Source organism: Triticum urartu, chromosome 2A (assembly GCF_056163025.1).
Source record: "Triticum urartu cultivar PI428250 chromosome 2A, HENAU_Tu73, whole genome shotgun sequence".
NCBI lineage: Eukaryota > Viridiplantae > Streptophyta > Magnoliopsida > Poales > Poaceae > Triticum > Triticum urartu.
Window position 1 is genome coordinate 565,874,175 of NC_141874.1, and position 19,582 is coordinate 565,893,756.

General features: G+C 43.8%; 1 protein-coding gene and 1 pseudogene across 1 annotated transcript; one reads left to right on the top strand and one right to left on the bottom strand.

Moving 5' to 3' along the window:
* The first annotated feature begins 6,238 nt into the window (after positions 1–6,238).
* LOC147985940 (uncharacterized) lies at positions 6,239–6,853 on the top strand. Its single transcript, XM_087541807.1, has one exon. It carries the CDS (start codon positions 6,239–6,241, stop codon positions 6,851–6,853), a length of 615 nt encoding a protein of 204 aa, XP_087397933.1.
* Positions 6,854–7,231: 378 nt separating this feature from the next.
* Positions 7,232–8,173, bottom strand: LOC125537294 (uncharacterized; annotated as a pseudogene).
* Between the last annotated feature and the right edge of the window lie 11,409 nt (positions 8,174–19,582).

A 19,582-nucleotide genomic window follows, 5' to 3' on the forward strand; every position in this document is an offset into this window, starting at 1 on the left:
GACTGAAATTCCTTGTACGAGTTGCTATGGATGTTAGCAATAGGTCAATTCAGGCAGTTGAAACAACAGGGAGGGATAAGTTTAGCCGTGGTTCTAGGGAGCAAAACTTAGACCTAACAACAAACGACATAGCCACCAGACTCACAAAAAGTTTAGTGAGTACTGCTCCAAGGAACGCCCTAAATCCTTACTATTAAGAAGACCACCAGATAAAATAAGGTAGAGTCAATTCTTTAGTTCAATGAAGAAAGACACGAGCCATATAAATTGCAAACAGTTGAGTACTGAGAAGAACCAAGAGATAACAAATAACATAAAGAAAAGTCAATTCCTCAGCCCAATACAATAGACACATGATGCAGATTAATTGGCAAACATTTGATGATCTCAAGTTTTGCATCAGTTTGCGTAGGATTCAACCTACACAAAAAGTAATACGAGGGTTGGACTAGTGCAGATCCATCCCACCACGCTCACTCACTGCTGCTACACAGGGGAAAAAATGCTAATGCATTGCTGATCGGTAAATCATAGCTTCAAAAGAGCTCAACATCCAGTGGCATTATCTTTCCTCAGAGAAAAGAAGAGACTATGTTACTTTCAACTACTAGTAGTCATGCATGTACCTGTTGTTCAACAGTCCACTTGCAAGAGCTGAATTCAGAACTTTGCAAAAATTAGGCCAACATTTACCGCTGCCAGAAATTAAGCACCAGATTGCATTGCTAAGTAGGAGTACTAGTAATGCAAGCAAGAAGTGGGACACACAAACCAAGTAATAATTAAGACAACAAACGGTAGTTCCACTAAAGGTGATCTTACCTAGGATCAACCTGTTTCTTACATGTTGCGAGTCAAGGCATATCCAAAATAACAAAGCAGGGGACTAGAGAATAATTAGGAGCAATTACTTAGCAAAAGCATAGCCTTGTCAGTCGGTCATCGAGATCCCCAGAGTTGAACGAAGATCTGCCGGCGCCTTATGGAATCTGTTGCAAGGCCAGCTAAGAGTCCGGGATGTTGATGGTGTAGCTGTAGAGAAGGTGGATGATCGTCGAAGGACGACAAGCGACGAGGACAAAGTTCTAGTCCTTGATGAAATCGACAGTTTTAGAGATCTTCTCTACTTTTCTGTCCTTGATGTCGCACTTGTAGATATGAGCGGACGAACCATGATTTTCAGTGAAGTAGATGCAGTTTGCCTCGATGCCTATGAACTTATCAGCATTGACAGCCAGGCACCTCTGATGACCAATGAAAATGTCAGACCCGCGACAAGTGTTAGATGAGAAACAGTACGATTGGTATTGTCGGAATCGCCTTAGCCATCGATCGCCAGGGGTACTTACCGCTTCGCGGGCTGCCGTTATCTGTGAGCCGTCGATCTTCAGATGGACGAGCCACGTGCGAGTGGTTGTTCAGAAGTTACTGTACCTTGCTGAACATGTCGTTTTCATGCTTTTGCACTTTCTGTAGCCTTCTTAAGCCGCTCCGCTTGTGGAGTAGAGGTAGATTATTGTAATTCTGGGTTGTGCCCTTGAAGCCGCCGTGTTCCGGCTGGCTAACCCTAGCTAAAACTCCTCCAGATCTGAAATGAAAATCCTCCAAACTTCCCGTGGAATTCTGTGTTTTTCCTCTATTTTCTGAATTCTAGCGACAGTCCTTAGTTCGATCCTGTCAAGTGGTAATCAGAGCCAGGTTATTGACCTCGGCGGTGGCGAATTGGGGCCAGATCCGATCTAGATGTGAAGGCGGCGGTGAGCAGCAGGGAGGCGTACGGCGGCGGTAGATTGATCGGTAGCAAGGAGGTTTGCGGCAGAGGTTTCTGAAGAACACTTCTTCAGAGTAAAATCCCACCCAACCCACCCTTCTAGTGCTACTCTCTCGGCGGCCTACAGGTTGCAGCAGCGGGAGATCTGGTCGGTGAGGCCTAGTTACCGGGGCACCGGTCGTAAAATCCCTCCTCTCCCACCCAGGAGCTGAGACGAGTGTTCTTTTGCGGGTTGAGCATCTCTGTTAGCCAACATGTCAAAACCTGAAGACACTATCGATACTGGCGCTCTGGAATTGGAATCCTTGCAATTGGACATCAAGACATTGCGTCAAGACAGGGAAGAGGACAAGAAAGAATTCTACGAATTCATGGCGTCAGTTAACAAGAATTTTGCCAGCATCCAGCGCAATTTTCAGAAGATTCAGGCCAGTCTGTAAAAGCTTACTAACATCACTTGCAACGATGGGGATGAGGAAGAGGAAGAACCTCCATCTGTATAAGCGAGTAACCATGCTACTCCCCAGACTGTGCCTCCAGGAAGACCCAAGCAACTGCCAAGCAACCATCTTGCAGTAGACAAAGTTGCTGGATCGGCTGTGTTAGTGGATAAGGTGACTAACAAAGAACTGAATTCGGATGGGATGCCAAAAGGGCCCTACAGGCACCCCAACCATGTTACCAACAAACATGAAGTGCTCACTCCACAAAACCAGCAGGACAATGGTGCCAGACAACTACTAACAGTTGAAGAAATACCTGAAGAAACAGTTTTCAGAAGAGAAAATATTAGAAACAGACCTCATACACCTGATGTCAGAAGAAACATTCTCTCTGTAAAACCTGCAAAACTGAACATTGCTGAATTTGAGGGAAGTGATGCTGATTCTTGGATACAAAATGTGGAACAGTACTTCTCCTCTGCCAGAACTCCTATTGAGCAAAGGACAGAAATTGCTGTTTCCTACCTGAAAGGAGAAGCCATGCAGTGGTGGAGAGGGACTGGCTTTCTGGTGCACAATATGCCCTGGCATAGATTCTGCAAACACCTAACTGAAAGATTTGCTACCACTTCAATCTGTGAGAATGTGAAAGCTTTTCATCAACTGTCACAAACTGGGACTGTAGCACAGTACATCACCTCCTTTGAGCAACAAATGAACTTAATGAGAAGGGATAATCCTGCACTTCCAGATGATTACTACATGCATAGTTTCATTTCTGGGCTACACCCTTACATTTAAAGCCATCTTGAGTGTTTGGAACCAACAACTTTACAGAAAGCAATGTGGTTTGCTAGAAGAATGGAAAAATATGTTCCTCCTCCTCCTCCTCCCAGAGTTGTTACTCCCTTTTACAAGAAATAGACAGTTGTGGAGTTTGCAAAACCACACACTCCCAGCAACAATACTGCTGCCACTGTAATCCAACAAGCAAGAGAGAAAGGGATTTGCTATAAGTGCAGGGAACCTTGGTTTCCAGGACATAAACAGGTTTGCAAGATGTCACAGAAAGCCCAGATCCAAGCTTTACAACAACAAACTGAAGGAAATCCTGAAGTGATTTATATTGTGGATGCCGAGGAAGAACATTCAGAAAATGAAGAGGAAGATTCTGACAATGTTCAATTGAAAATCTCCATGCATGCTGCTCATGGACAACCTGAGGATAAACCTATACACACTTTCTCTTTACTGGTCCAAATTGGCAGTACTACTGCTCTGGCACTAGTTGATAGTGGGAGCACAACCACTTTTTTGTCCCCAGAAATAGCTCTAAAATCTGGCTGTGTGATCTCACCAGTAAAGCATGTGAATGCGACTGTTGCAAATGGGGGCAAACTTGCCTGTGATTTTGCATGTTTTAAAATAGAATACTCCATCCAAGGACACAACTTTTCTTCAGATTTCAGAGTTCTTAAGCTGTGTGGTTATGATATGATCTTAGGGGCTGATTGGATGTATACACATAGTCCAGTCACCTTTGATCTACCTGAAAGGGAACTCACAATTAAGTTGATCTCTGGAGAAAGGATCACTTTCCACGATGAAACATTACCCAACAGTCCTTGTACTCCCATACTTCAAGATATGGAACATATTCTTGAAGATATGCTGTCTGGAGCATTAATGTGGATGCAACCAGTACAACTATTTGAAAACAAAGAGCAACTGCATAAACCACAGGTGGACAAACTGCTAGAAGTATTCCAAGACATTTTCCAAGAACCCACAACACTTCCCCCCAAGAGGGACTGTGACCATGCAATTAACTTGGAACCTGGAGCCCCTGTAGTAAATCAGAGGAATTACAGAATGCCATACAATCAGAAAAATGCCTTGGAGAACATCATCAAAGAACTGATTGCAAAAGGAATAATAAGACTGAGCAACTGTCCATACTCTTCACCTGCTATTTTAGTAAGGAAAAGAGATATGACTTGGAGACTATGCATAGATTACAGAAAACTCAACCTGCACACTATCAAAAACAAATACCCAATTCCTATGATTGAGGATTTGCTTGATGAACTACATGGAGCATGTATCTTCACAAAAGTTGATTTGAGAAGTGGATATCATCAAATAAGAATGAAAGAGGAAGATATTGAGAAAACTACTTTCAGCACTCATATAGGATTGTTTGAATTCCTTGTTATGCCTTTTGGAGTGACAAATGGACCTCCATCCTTCCACCAATTAATGCATTCTGTTCTTGGGCACTTACTAAGAAAGTGTGTCTTGTTTTTCTTTGATGACATCCTCATTTTCAGCAAGTCATACAAGGAACACTTGGAACATTTGCAGCTAGTATTTGAAGCTTTGAGAAAGCACCAACTATATGCAAAAATATCTAAGTGCACCTTTGCTCAAGATAAACTGGAATATTTGGGCTATGTTATTACTGCTGAAGGAGTTTCTACTAACCCAGCAAAGGTAGAAGCAATAGTTCAATGGCCCACTCCTGAAAATGTCACACATTTAGGAGTTTTCTAGGCTGGCTGGCTACTACATAAGATTTATCAAAAATTATGGCATAACTTGCAAACCACTTTTTGAAGCATTAAAGAAGGATGGGTTTAAATGGGAGGCAGCTCAATAAAATGCATTCAGACAACTGAAAAAGCACATGACTCCTGATCCTGTATTAGCAATGCCTGATTTCTCAATTCCTTTTGTCCTGGAAGCTGATGCTTCAGGTTATGGCATTGGAGCTGTGTTGATGCAAAGGGGACAGCCCATTGCTTTCCTAAGCAAAGCTATTGGACAAAAAGCTGCAGGGTGGTCAACTTATGACAAGGAAGCACTGGCAATCATCAAAGCAATCAAACAATGGAAGCACTATTTTGCTGCATCTTCCATAATCATTAGAACTGATCAACAAAGTCTGAAACATATTCAAGAACAAAAGCTCACAGAGGGAATACAACACAAATTGCTCATCAAACTTTTGGGATATAAATTCAGAGTGGAGTACAAAAAAGGAAAAGAAAATAAAGTTGCCGATGCCCTTTCTAGAGTTAAATATGCTATATCTACTCTCAAATCCAGTGCAACCATTCTTGCTTGGATCACTGAGGTGGTAAAAAGCTATGAAGAAGATCCAAAATGCTCTGAATTAACTGCCCAGCTGGCCATTGCCCCAACAGGACACCCACCTTATACACTCACAAGTGGAGTTCTCAGGTACAAAGGGAAAATCCTTGTTGACACTCACACTGACCTCAGGAAATCTCTCCTCACTTCTTTCCATGCTTCTGAACTAGGAGGGCACTCAGGAGAAAGAGCTACTTATCACAGGCTCAAAATCTTATTCACCTGGCCAGGAATGAGACAAGATGTGAAATCTTTTGTTCAGCAATACCCTGTCTGTCAACTCAACAAGGCTCATCACAATCCATACCCAGGGTTGCTACAACCTTTGCCAGTGCCAGATTTTGCTTGGACACATATCAGCATGGATTTTGTGGAAGGACTCCCTTTTTCTCACCACAAAAACCTCATCCTTGTAGTGGTGGACATGTTTACCAAATATGCCCATTTCATAGCTATGAAACACCCCATCTCTGTCCAGACAGTAGCTCAAACTTTCACTGATCATGTTTTCAAGTTGCATGGCCTGCCAACAATGATTGTAACTGATAGAGATAAAATCTTCACAAGTAATTTGTGGCAAAGGTTATTCACTAAAATGGGAGTAAAATTGCACCTCAGCACCTCCTACCATCCTCAAACTGATGGTCAGACTGAAAGAGTAAACCAATGCTTGGAGAACTACTTGAGGTGCATGGCTTTCTCTCAACCAACTAAGTGGTACAAGTGGCTATCCATGGCTGAGTGGTGGTATAACACCAGTTTCCACACATCTCTGAAGATGACTCCATTTCAAGCTCTTTATGCAAAACCTCCCCCATAAATAGCAGAACTTATGCTTCCTCCAGCAGAAGGTGAAGATCAACAAGCAGAAATGGACAAAGATTCCATTGCTGCTCAAATCAAGGACAATCTCCTCAGAGCTAAGGAAAGAATGAAGTTCTATGCTGATAAAAAGAGGTCCGATCGACAGCTTGAAGTGGGTGATATGGTATATGTGAAGCTGCAACCATATCGACATACCAGCCTGGGCATCCATAGGTTTCTCAAGCTACACTCCAAATACTACGGGCCCTTCAAAGTTCTGCAGAAAATTGGCCAGGTTGCTTATAAACTACTGCTGCCAGACGATTGTCAACTACACCCCACCTTTCACATCAGCCAGTTGAAGAAGCATATAGGACCTGATGCAGTCCCAAATCCCAAGCTTCCACTTTTGGATGATCAGGGCCATATCTTGATCAAACCCGAAACCCTGCTAGAAAGGAAACTGATCCCACGAGTCCAAGGTGATATCAGCATACCAGTGGTACAATGGCGGATCAAATGGGTCAACTTGCCGGTGGAGAACGCTACTCGGGAGGACGCGACTTTCATTCAAAAGGTTTTCCCGATTTTCAGCCTTGAGGGCAAGTCTGTTCTCGCCCGGGGGGAATTGTCAGACCCGCGGCAAGTGTTAGATGAGAAACAGTATGATTGGTATTGTTAGAATCGCCTCAGCCATCGATCTGCCATCCAACGGCTGCCAGGGGTACTTACCGCTTCGCGGGCTGTCGTTGTCTGTGAGTCGTCGATCTTCAGATGGACGAGCCGCGCGCGAGTGGTTGTTCAAAAGTTACTGTACCTTGCTGAACCTGTCGTTTTCATGCTTTTGCACTTTCTACAGCCTTCTTAAGCCGCTCCGCTTGTGGAGTAGAGGCAGATTATTGTAATTCCGAGCTGTGCCCTTGAAGCCACCGTGTTCCGGCTGGCTAACCCTAGCTAAAACTCCTCCAGATCTGAAATGAAAATCCTCCAAACTTCCCGTGAAATTCTGTGTTTTTCCTCTGTTTTCTGAATTCTAGCGACAGTCCTTAGTTCGATCCTATCAGAAAATGGCATAGTTGTTGATGGTTTCCACATCCTCCAGCTTACCTAATTCGATGTATGTGTTAAACATAAAGAACGATCCCTCTGCAGTCCCCGCAAGCAACATTTCTCTGCCCAAAGCCACTGGAAAACAAAGGTCCTTTTCATCTGGAGGCATCAGCGATCTGCATAAACGAGCAATCTGGGCATGCCCTATAGTGTCGGAGTAGACACCGCCCACGACCGCATTACGGAAGAAAACATAAGCTGCTTGCGGAACCTCGTGGACGACGGAACACTTATTGTGGGGATGGGCCAAGTAAATCCTGTGAGATGAGTCGCCGAACAAGGTGAGCCCGAGGGCAGAGTTGGCAAGGGAGACAGCAGCGTGTCCCACCTCGAGGGGCACAGGCGCCATGAAACGGATGACGACGCCGGTGAGAGGGTTGAGGACGCTGGCAGAGTGAGGAGGGCTTTTGTCCGCCAGGACCAAGTAGCCATTGCGAGTGGTGGCTACGACGTAGTGGTCGCTGAGCAGCGGGATCTTTCTATGGACGAAGCGGCCGCTGTCAGTGTTCAGCAGGAGCAGCTTCCCTTCGCTCTAGAAGTCCTCGTCGAGGATGATCCACCGGCGTGGGTGGAAGCGGGGGTCGGAGGTGTCGCTCATAGGGTCGTCGGCGGCGGCGCGCCAGCCGGGGAAAATGGTGCTGAAGTGAATGTAGCAGTCGAGGTCGTTGGTGGATAGGAGGGAGTCGCCGACGCGGCGGACGAGGCCGGGCGGAAGCGTGGACCATTTGGACCAGTCTTCCGCCATCATGGCCGGAACCACCGGCGAGGCTTGGGGAAAACTCGGGTCTTCCTTAACCATTTTGGCCTGCGGAAGAAGAGCAGGGGTGGCCAAGGGCGGCGTAATGTCACTGGGCGCGGCCGCCATTGCCGCACGCACCAGTTCTTGCGACATTAACGCGCCTCTTCTAGTCTAGTCACAAAATCCTAATGTCTGACTCTGATCCTCCCTGTGAAAAACAAAAGGCACATATTTTTGTAAATAAAACTGAAAATTAGCACACAATCGCACATAAGGGAAGAACTGGAGCAGGATTAAGCTACCAGATCTACAGATCAGAGCGCCAGCAGAGCAGAAAAGATGAGATACAAACAAAACGCAGGGTCCGGCTCCGGAATGGAGAGGGGGAAAGAGGGGAGAAGCCGAGAAGCAGCAGGACGCCTAGTCCGGTCGAATTCAATGCCGTGCGTCCAACGTACTGTACTACGGTGTCACGCTGAAATAGATGTAGACATACATAATGTATGAATACATCTATTTATCTACTCCATCCGTAGTGTCTACGCTTTTATATTAGACAAAAGAGAGGGAGTATATCGGTAAGTATAATTTCAAATAGAAAAAATATTATTAGTCTGGTTTTCGAAAAAGCTCAAACGAAAACAGTACTCTCTATATCGCCAAGTAAAATATACATGTTCACTCAGGTAGAGTAGGGCGTTTTGAAGGCCAAGCTACCTGGCTCTCATAGTCTCATCCATGCCTTGAGGCGTTGTGACGTATGCAACCTGTATTGCCACTCTTTATACACGGCTATTATGCAGGAATACGCGGGGTGTCGTGGGCTGTTGTGCTTGGTTTGTACACGGGTCTCCGCTAGCGTAGATTCTGCAGGAACGTGATGTGCATCGTGTGCCTTGATAGATTGGTCATCCCTTTCCTTTACCGTGCTAGACACAACCCCTTTCTCCATGGATGGGATGGAGTTCTTCCTAGAGGAGTGTGGTTCAGGGTAATCTAGTGTTAGATCTCGTCCGTTTTGTCCTATCTAGCTTTCAAATTCATGTGGGAGGGAGGGTGGTTTTTTTGTCTGATTCCTATTTTCATCTTGGTCGGTGACTATATAAAATAGTTTGTTCAATTGGATTTGGTTGCATGTTCTCTTCCAGATTGGACGCTGGAGGTATCTTGGAGGAGGTAGTCGCTAGCTGGAGCGCAGGCGATCGTTTTTTCTATTCCTATGTCTCACGCAGGAGAAGATGATTGGGTGTCTTATGATGCAGGTAATAGAGTAAGATACACTGGGGAAAACAAAGGAGAGTTGCAACTGGGAGAAATCATAGTGACGGAGGAGATTTTCGGCTCGTACAATGCTGGTAGTGAGTTGGTGGCCCGCTTCAAAAGACTTGACCCCTGAGAATATTAACGCTGCCACGGGCAAGGGCAATGGAGATGTAGAAGGGGTGGTCGTGTCACACAAGGTGCCTACTGTACGCTAAGGTAATTAAATCTTAACAAATCAATTGTTTTTACTTCGCAATGATAGCTTGTAATGGGGATTTGGTGTTGTTCACACTCATCTGCGATGAAGTCGGTGAGGCCGGCATTAGCGGCATATTGTGTGAACTCCTGAAGGATTCCAGCCTCTTCCAGGAACGGGGTGTGCGGCCATTGACATGGCTGTACTTCCGCCAACCTCCGAGGGTGAAGATCACTATCAGATGAATCCCAATAACACCCTTGGAGTTCTTCTTAGAGCCAAACTTCCTAAAGATATTCATGGTTTTCCTCAATGGGGATACAAATGTCCCCAACGATAAGCATTTCATATTTCCTTTTGATGGTAGGTAGAGGTATTTGAAAACTTCCAATAGTGTTTGTCGAAGATTTTTCAATAACATTAATACCATTCACTTTTTTTGAACATAACATTAATACCATTTACTTGGAATTGTTTCTTCGGAAAGTGCACCATATGCTCATTACCATTGATATGGAAAGTGACCTTGCTTTTATTGCAATCAATAACAGCCCCTGCAGTATTCAAGACGGGTCTACCAAGGATAATCGACATATTGTCGTCCTCGGGCATCTCAAGTATAACAAAGCCAGTCAAAATAGTAACATTAGCAACAACAACGGGCACATCCTCATAGCTATCGATAGGTATGGCAGTTGATTTATCAGCCATTTGCAAAGATATTTCAGTATGTGTGACTTTATTCAAATCAAGTCTTTTATATAAAGAGAAAGGCATAACACTAACACCAGCTCCTAAATCACACAAAGCAGTTTTCACATAATTCTTTTTGATGGAGCAATGTATAGTTGGTATTACCGGATCTCCAAGATTTCAGCTTCCGGTTTTTTAGTTACTCCATCCTTAAAAGTATAATTAGCAAGCATAGTCATATACCTTGCATAAGGAGGCATTTTAAGGATATCAATCAAGCGAGTACGCAAAAAGATTGGCCTCAGCCAAAGTGTTCAAATTCTTCATCATCATTCTTTTTAGTTGACTTAGGTGGAAAAGGCATAGGTTTTTGGACCCACGGTTCTCTTTCTTTACCGTGTTTTCTGGCCACAAAGTCTCTTTTATCATACCTTTTATTCTTAGGTTGTGTGTTATCAAGATCAACAGGTGGTTCTATCTCAACATCATTCTCTTGTTTTTTATTATTTGGTTGAGAGTCTTCATAAACATTAGCGTTATCTTTTTCATTATCACTAGGTGAGTGTTCATTACAAGACTGAGTTTCAGCTTTCATTATCATTGCGAGGAGGTTTTTCTATTTCAGGTTCACTAGAAGCATGCAAAGTCCTATCATTTTTTTCTTTTTTTTCTTTTTAGAAGAACTAGGTGCACTAGTGTTAGCTCTTTGTGAATATTGTTCAATTCTTTTTGGGTGTCCCCCAGGATAAAGTGGTTCCTGAGTCATTTTACCTTCTCTAGTTGCATCTCTAACAACAAAGTCATGTATATTATTATTCATTTCATCAAGCAATTCTCTTTGAGATTTAGCAACTTGTTCTAACTGAGTTTGAACCATACAAGCATGCTTTCCAACACCTCTAACATCACTTGATATTCTAAATAACAAGCCACTCAAGCGAGCAATCATATCAGAATTGTATTTCAATTGTTTCATAACATTTGCATTGAAGTGATCTTGTTTTCTAATATAATTTTCAAACTCATAAAGGCATTGGTTAGGATGCATATTGTGAGGATTGTCATTATCATTGAAATTCATTAGAGAACTTACCTCCACCACCTTAGGCAGTGGTGGTGTATTAAGCCCATGTATTTCGTCAATAGGAGGTAAATTTTTAACATCCTCATATTTAATACCTTTTTCCTTCATAGATTTCTTTGCCTCTTACATATCTTCAGGACTGAGATATAATATATCCCTCTTCTTCGGAGTGGGTTTAGGCGGTGGTTCAGTGTAACGCCCCGAGACCGTTGCGCCAGGTGTCTTCCAGTTATTCGTTGTTGTTGCCTTGTCATTTGTTTGCGTGTCATGCATTTCATATCATGTCATCATGTGCATCGTATTTGCATACATGTTCGTCTCATGCATCCGAGCATTTTCCCCGTTGTCTGTTTTGCAATCCGGCGCACCTATGTCCTCCGGCGCCTCCTTTTGCCTCTTTTCGTGAGCGGGTGTTAAACTGTCTCGGAATGGACTGAGATTTGCCAAGCGGCCTTGGTATACCACCGGTAGACCGCCTGTCAAGTTTCGTGCCATTTGGAGTCCGTTTGATACTCCAACGGTTAACCGGGGAACCGTAAAGGCCTCGTGTGTGTTGCAGCCCAACGCCCCTCCAGAATGGCCCATAACCCATCCAAACCCCCTCCATCCTCTCGGCCGTTCGATCACGATCACGTGGCCGAAAACCGCACTCCATTTGGAGTCTCCTAGCTCCCTCTACCTATAAGTATGCGTGCCTCCCCGAAATTTCGCGGATGAAACCCTAGTCTCCCTCCTCCTCGCGCCGCCGGACACATCCACCCCGCCGCCGGACATGTCCGCACCGCTCCTCCGCCGAATCACGCGCTGCCACGCGTATCGTCCGGCCTCCCCACCGCCGCGGCCTGCGGAGCCTGCGCGAGGCCCGCGCGGGCCCGAGGCCCCGCGCCGCCACTCAGATCCCGCGCCGCCCGGCCCCCTCCGCCGCTGCCGGATCTCGCGCGCCGCCCCGCCGCTCGTTCGCCGGCACCGCCTCACCGTCGATTCCCGCGCGCCGCCGCCGCAGGCGCCATGCCCCGCCACCTGCCGGACCTCGCCTCCGCCTCCCTGGTCTCCTCCGCCGCGCCCCTCGTCTCCGCCGGCCAGATCCGGTCGGGCCGGACCAGATCTGGCCACCCCCGAGCATCTCCGGCCGTCCCCGAGCCCCGCCGGCCGTCCTCCTCCTCATCTTCGGCAAGTTACCCCGGCCATCCTCGAAATCCTTGCAAGATCCAGATCTAGAAGGTTGACCCCGAAATATCCTAAGTCCCTGTTTTCTAACATTCTAAGCCCCTGTTCATCATGCCATAACTCCTCATCCGCAGCACCATTTTGTGTATGCAATATATCAAAATGTTCATCTGGTTGTGCTCTTCATTTTGTTCCATTGCACCATGCTTGTTTGAATCCATCTTGATGCCCAAATTGTTGATGCAAGAGTGCTATAAAATGTTAGTTCCTGTTTCTTGACAGATCTTGAGCATTTGCCATTTTTGTCATGATTATTGTGTGCTGCATATGGTCATGAGCTCTACATGTGTTTTGGGCTATGCCATGCCATATTTACAGGGGTGTATGCCATGTATTTTTGTGATCAATGTGGTGACTAACACAAGCATGCAAAGTAGCTCTCGTAATATTGCTGTTTTCAGAGACTTAGAATTTCACTAAGTCATTTCCCTGCTGTTATTTTTATGCCATGTATTCATGTTGTTACAGAGTGATCCATGCCTCTTTTGAGTATATTCAGTAAGGATGATTTGGGCATATGGTTATGCTCTATCCATCGATGTCCCTATTTGCATTTATGGAGTGCCCTAGCATGACTCAATCTTGCTCTATTTTTGCTATAAAATGTTCCTGGCAGATTGTTTACGTGTTAATCAATTTTGCCAAGGTTGTTGTAGTTGATCCATGCTTTCTATGAGATTGTTCTTGCCATGGTTAGCTTCTTGATCATGTCTTCTTGCTGGTAGTATGCTTAACTTGTGATGCAATGCCTTGTGATGAGTGAATCGAGCTCGCAAAGAGGCCTTCTTAAATTTGTGTTTTGCCATGTCCAGTTTTCTGCTAAGTCTGAATCTATTAACGAAACTTTCTATGTTTACATGGGTGCCATCGTATCTTCTGATCCCTTTTGGCTTATGGTCAGTAAGGGACTTTTGTTATATGCTTTGAGTAGATTCATGCCATGCCTTGTATTGCTATGTTCTGTTCCTGTAGCATGTTGTTTACTTGCTCTAAATATCGCTTCCTGATGTTAGTTCCTGGCATGTTATTTTCACTAAGTCTATGAGGCTGATATCTTTTGCACTTTTGCCATGCTTGTTTGAACCTGCTCTTGTGTGTTTTAGCTTTAGCTCAGTGTTCATCTTTTGTCAAGCATCTTGAGTAGATCACTGCCATGTGCTTTGTTGCTATGTTCGAGTGGAGTAGCTTAGTTTCTTGTTGCATTCTAGAGGGCATCGTGCTGTTAATCGCAGAATTGTGCCATTATTGTTTTGCTTGCCATTTGCAAACCGTGCATCCGATTCCGGTGATCTTTATATTGATTTCGACCGAAATCAACTCATCTTTCCAGCGGCACACTTGGTTTGCCAAGTTGAGTCATGATTCAATCTTTTTCCTTCCGGAGCTCGCATATGCATTGCATATCACATCCCGCATATCATGCCATGTTTTGCATCATGTTGCTTGCGCATTGCACCGTGATTGATTGGTTTCCTTTGCTTGTGTTCTTGCCTCGGGTAGAGTTGGGAGACGAGTACTTGATCGAGGAAACCGTTGAGTACGTTTACGAGGATCAAGTTTACGCCAACTCGGAGAACTTTGCAGGCAAGATGACCATACCCTCGAAATCACTTCTATCTTTGCTTGTTAGTTGCTCGCTCTTTTGGTATGCCGTGATACCTACCACTTGCTATATCATGCCTCCCATATTGCCATGTCAAGCCTCTAACCCACCTTTCCTAGTAAACCGTTGTTTGGCTATGTTACCGCTTTGCTCAGCCCCTCTTATAGCGTTGATAGTTGCAGGTGAGGATGAAGTTTGTTCCTTGTTGGAACATGGATATTGTTGGGATATCACAATATCTCTTATTTATTTAATGCATCTATATAATTGGTAAAGGGTGGAAGGCTCGGCCTTATGCCTGGTGTTTTGTTCCACTCTTGCCGCCCTAGTTTCCATCATACCGGTGTTATGTTCCTTGATTTTGCGTTCCTTATGCTGTTGGGTGTTATGGGAACCCCTTGATAGTTCGCTTTGAATAAAACTCCTCAAGCAAGGCCCAACCTTGGTTTTACCATTTGCCACCTAAGCCTTTTCCCTTGGGTTCTGCAGACTTAAGGGTCATCTTTATTTTAAACCCCCGGGCCCGTGCTTCTCTAAGTGTTGGTCCAACCTGAGCGATGTCCGGCGCCCCTTGGGCAACCAGGGTCTATGCCAACCCAACGCCTGGCTCATCCGGTCTGCCCTGAGAACGAGATATGTGCAACTCCTATCGGGATTTGTCGGCACATCCGGGCGGCTTTGCTGGTCTTGTTTTACCATTGTCGAAATGTCTTGTAACCGGGATTCCGAGTCTGATCGGGTCTTCCTGGGAGAAGGAATATCCTTCATTGACCGTGAGAGCTTGTGATGGGCTAAGTTGGGACACCCCTGCAGGGTTTTGAACTTTCGAAAGCCGTGCCCACGGTTATGGGAAGATGGGAATTTGTTAATGTACGGTTATAGAGAGCTTGACACTTGACTTAATTAAAATGCATCAACCGCGTGTGTAGCCGTGATGGTCTCTTAACGGCGGAGTCCGGGAAGAGAACACGGTTTTGGTGTTATGCTTGAACGTAAGTAGTTTCAGGATCACTTCTTGATCACTTCTAGTTCACGACCGTGCTTTGCTTCTCTTCTCGCTCTCATTTGCGTATGTTAGCCACCATATATGCTAGTGCTTGCTGCAGCTCCTCCTCACTACCCTTTCCTACCCATAAGCTTAAATAGTCTTGATCTCGCGGGTGTGAGATTGGTGAGTCCTCGCGGCTCACAGATACTTACAAATAGTTTTAGGTGCCGGTGATACCAGTGCAGGTGACGCAACCCAGCTCGAGTGGGAGCTCGATGAAGATCGTGTTCGTTGTGTTGTTTCATTTTCCAGTTGATCAGTAGTGGAGCCCAGTCGGGACGATCGGGGATCTATGCATTAGGGGTTGTCTTTCTTTATTTGGTTCCGTAGTCGGACCTTGATTGTATCTGGGTGATGTAATGCTATGTTTATGTATTGTGTGAAGTGGCGATTGTAAGCCAACTCTTTATCCCTTTCTTATTCAGTACATGGGATGTGTAAAGATTACCCCTCTTGCGACATGCCTACTATGCGGTTATGCCTCTAAGTCATGCTCCGACACGTGGGAGATATAGCCGCATCGTGGGTGTTACATTCAGCAAGAGTCCAATCATCATAATTCTTCAATATATTATTCAATAATTCTTCATCTTGTCCAACAGTTCGTTCCCTGAAAACACAGCCAGCACAACTATCTAGGAAATCCCTAGAAGCATCGGTTAGTCCATTATAGAAGATATCAAGTATTTCATTTTTCTTAAGAGGATGATCAGGCAAAGCATTAAGTAATTGGCAAAGCCTCCCCCAAGCTTGTGGGAGACTCTCTTCTTTAATTTGCACAAAGTTAAATATTTCCTGTAAGGCAGCTTGTTTCTTATGAGCAGGAAAATATTTTTCAGAGAAGTAATAAATCATATCCTGGGGACTACGCACACAACCAGGAGCAAGAGTATTGTACCAAGCTTTAGCATCACCCTTTAATGAGAAAGAAAATAATTTGAGAATAAAGTAATAGCAAGTTTCCTCGTCATGAGTAAAAAGGGTGGCTATGCCATTCAACTTAGTAAGATGTGTCACAACAATTTCAGCTTCATAACCATGGAAAGGATCAGATTCAACCAAAGTAATCAACTCTGGGTCGACAGAGAATCCATAATCCTTATCATCAATACAGATAGGTTCATTCTAGCATTCAGAGATTTTTCTTTATACTTGCATAGTAATTTCTCTAGATCATCTCCATCCTTACAAGCAAGAATGTCTCTAGTTGTCTCTTCATTCATAACATAACCTTCTAGTACCTTAGGCAATTCATATCTAGGAAGGCTAGTTCTAGCAGGTGTTTCAGGAGTTTCAGTTTCAAGCTCATCATCAGATTCAACAACATCATGTTGTATAGCTCTAGCAATTTGTTTATCAAGAAAATCACCAAGTGGCACATCATCATTAAGCAAGGTACTAGCATCATCATAAGCATTATCCATAGCAGAGGTAGCATCATCAATAACTTGCGACAAATCGGAATTAATAGCATGTGGTGGTGTTGCAAGTTTACTGATAGCAGAAGGTGAATCTAAAGCAAAACTGGATGGCAGTTCCTTACCTCCCCTCGTCTTTGAGGGAAATATCTTAGTCTTGGCATCCTTCAGATTCTTCATAGTGATAATATGATAATAATCCCAAGTGACTCAACAAATATAGCTATGCTCCCCAGCAACGGCGCCAGAAAAAGGTCTTGATAACCCACAAGTATAGGGGATCGCAACAGTTTTCGATGGTAGAGTATTCAACCCAAATTTATAGATTCGATACAAGGGGAGCCAAAGAATATTTGAAGGTATTAGCAGTTGAGTTGTCAATTCAACCACACCTGGAGATTAACTATCTGCAGCAAAGCGATCAGTACCTAAGTAGTATGATAGTTTTGATAATAGTAGCAGCAGCAATAGTAACGACAACAGTGATAGCAGTAATTTTGTAGCAAGTGTAACATTGATGATAGCAGTAGTAACTTAGCAAGAACAATATAAGATAAATTCATAGGCATTGGATCGGTGACTTGTTGGATGATATTCAACATGAGACAGTTATAACCTAGGGCGATACGGCACTAGCTCCAGTTCGTCAATATAATGTAGGCATGTATTCCCTAAATAGTCGTACGTGCTTATGGAAAGAAATTGCATGACATCTTTTGTCCTACCCTCCCGTGGCAGCAGGGTCCTATTGGAAACTAAGGGATATTGAGGCCTCCTTTTAATAGAGAACCGGAACAAAGCATTAACACACGGTGAATACATGAACTCCTCAAACTACGGTCATCACCGGGAGTGGTCCCGACTATTGTCACTCCGGGGTTGCCAGATCATAACACGTAGTAGGTGACTATAACTTGCAAGATCGGATCTAGAACATGGATATAATGGTGATAACATAAATGGTTCAGATCTGAAATCATGGCACTCGGGCCCAAAGTGACAAGCATTAAGCATGGCAAAGTCATTGCAACATCAATCTTAGAACATAGTGGATACTAGGGATCAAGCCCTAACAAAGCTAACTCGATTACATGACGAATCTCATCCAACTCATCACCGACTAGCGAGCCTACGAAGGAATTACTCACTTCGGAGTAGTTTGTCATTTGCTCTAGTGCTTCACTTATATCCTTTTAGAGCATGACAGTGGTTTTATTTTGAAGAAATTGTTGAACTTTTGTGCTTCACTTATATTATTTTGAGAGTCTTTAGAACAACATGCTAGTTTGCTTTGGTTATGAAACTAGTCCTAATATGATGGGCATCCAAGATGGGTATAATAAAAACTTTCATATAGAGTGCATTGAATACTATGAGAAGTTTGATACTTGATGATTGTTTTGAGATATGAAGATGGTAATATTAGAGTCATGCTAGTTGAGTGGTTGTGAATTTGAGAAATACTTGTGTTAGAGTTTGCACGTCCCGTAGCATGCACGTATGGTGAACGTTGTGTGACAAATTTGAAGCATGAGGTGTTTCTTTGATTGTCTTCCTTATGAGTGGCGGTCGGGGCCGAGCGATGGTCTTTTCCCACCAATCTATCCCCCTAGGAGCATGCATGTAATGCTTAGTTTTTGATGACTTGTAGATTTTTGCAATAAGTATGTGAGTTCTTTATGAATAATGTTGAGTCCATGGATTATACGCACTCTCACCCTTCCATCATTGCTAGCCTCTTCGGTACCATGCATTGCCCTTTCTCACCTCGAGAGTTGGTGCAAACTTCGCCGGTGCATCCAAACCCCGTGATATGATACACTCTATCACACATAAACCTCCTTATATCTTCCTCAAAACAGCCACCATACCTACCTATTATGGCATTTCCATAGTCATTCCGAGATATATTGCCATGCAACTTTCTACCGTTACGTTTATTATGACACGCTTCATCATCGTCATATTGCCTTGCATGATCATGTAGTTGACATCGTATTTGTGGCGAAGCCACCATGCATAATTTCATACATGTTACTCTTGATTCTTTGCCCATCCCGGTACACCGCCGGAGGCATTCATGTAGAGTCATACTTTGTTCTAGTATCGAGTTGTAATCTTTGAGTTGTAAATAAATAGAAGTGTGATGATCATCATTAATAGAGCAACGTCCCAAAAAAAGGGAAGGCCAGATAAAAAATAAAAAAAGAGAAAAAAAAGAAAATAAAATGGACAATGCTACTATCCTTTTTCCACACTCGTGCTTCAAAGTAGCACCATGGTCTTCATGATAGAGAGTCTCTTATTCTGTCACTTTCATATACTAGTGGGAATTCTCATTATAGAACTTGGCTTGTATATTCCAAAAATGGGCTTCCTCAAACGCCCTAGGTCTTCGTGAGCAAGAAAGTTGGATGCACACCCACTTAGTTTCTTTTGTTGAGCTTTCGTACATTTATAGCTCTAGTGCATCTGTTGCATGGCAATCCCTACTCCTCACATTGACATCAATTGATGGGCATCTCCATAGACCATTTATTAGCCGCGTAAATGTTAGACTTTCTCCCTTTTTGTCTTCTCCACACAACCTCCATCATCATATTCTATTCCACCTATAGTGCTATGTCCATGGCTCGCGCTCATGTATTGTGCGAAAGTTGAAAAAGTTTGCTAATACTAAAGTATGAAACAATTGCTTGGCTTGTCATCGGGGTTGTGCATGATGGGAGCATTTTGTGTGACAAAAATGAAGCATGGTCAAACTATATGATTTTATAGGGATGAGCTTTCTTTGGCTATGTTATTTTGAGAAGACATAATTGCTTGGTTAGTATGCTTGAATTATTATTATTTTTATGTCGATATTAAAATTTTGTCTTGAATCTTATGGATCTGAATATTCATGCCACAATAAAGAAAATTACTTTGAAAATTATATTAGGTAGCATTCCACATCAAAAATTATGTTTTTATCATTTACCTACTCGAGGACGAGCAGGAATTAAGCTTGGGGATGCTTGATACATCTCC

Excerpts from the sequence above, each read along its gene's own strand:
- LOC147985940 (XM_087541807.1), top strand. The coding sequence starts at position 6,239 with ATGGACAAAGATTCCATTGCTGCTCAAATCAAGGACAATCTCCTCAGA.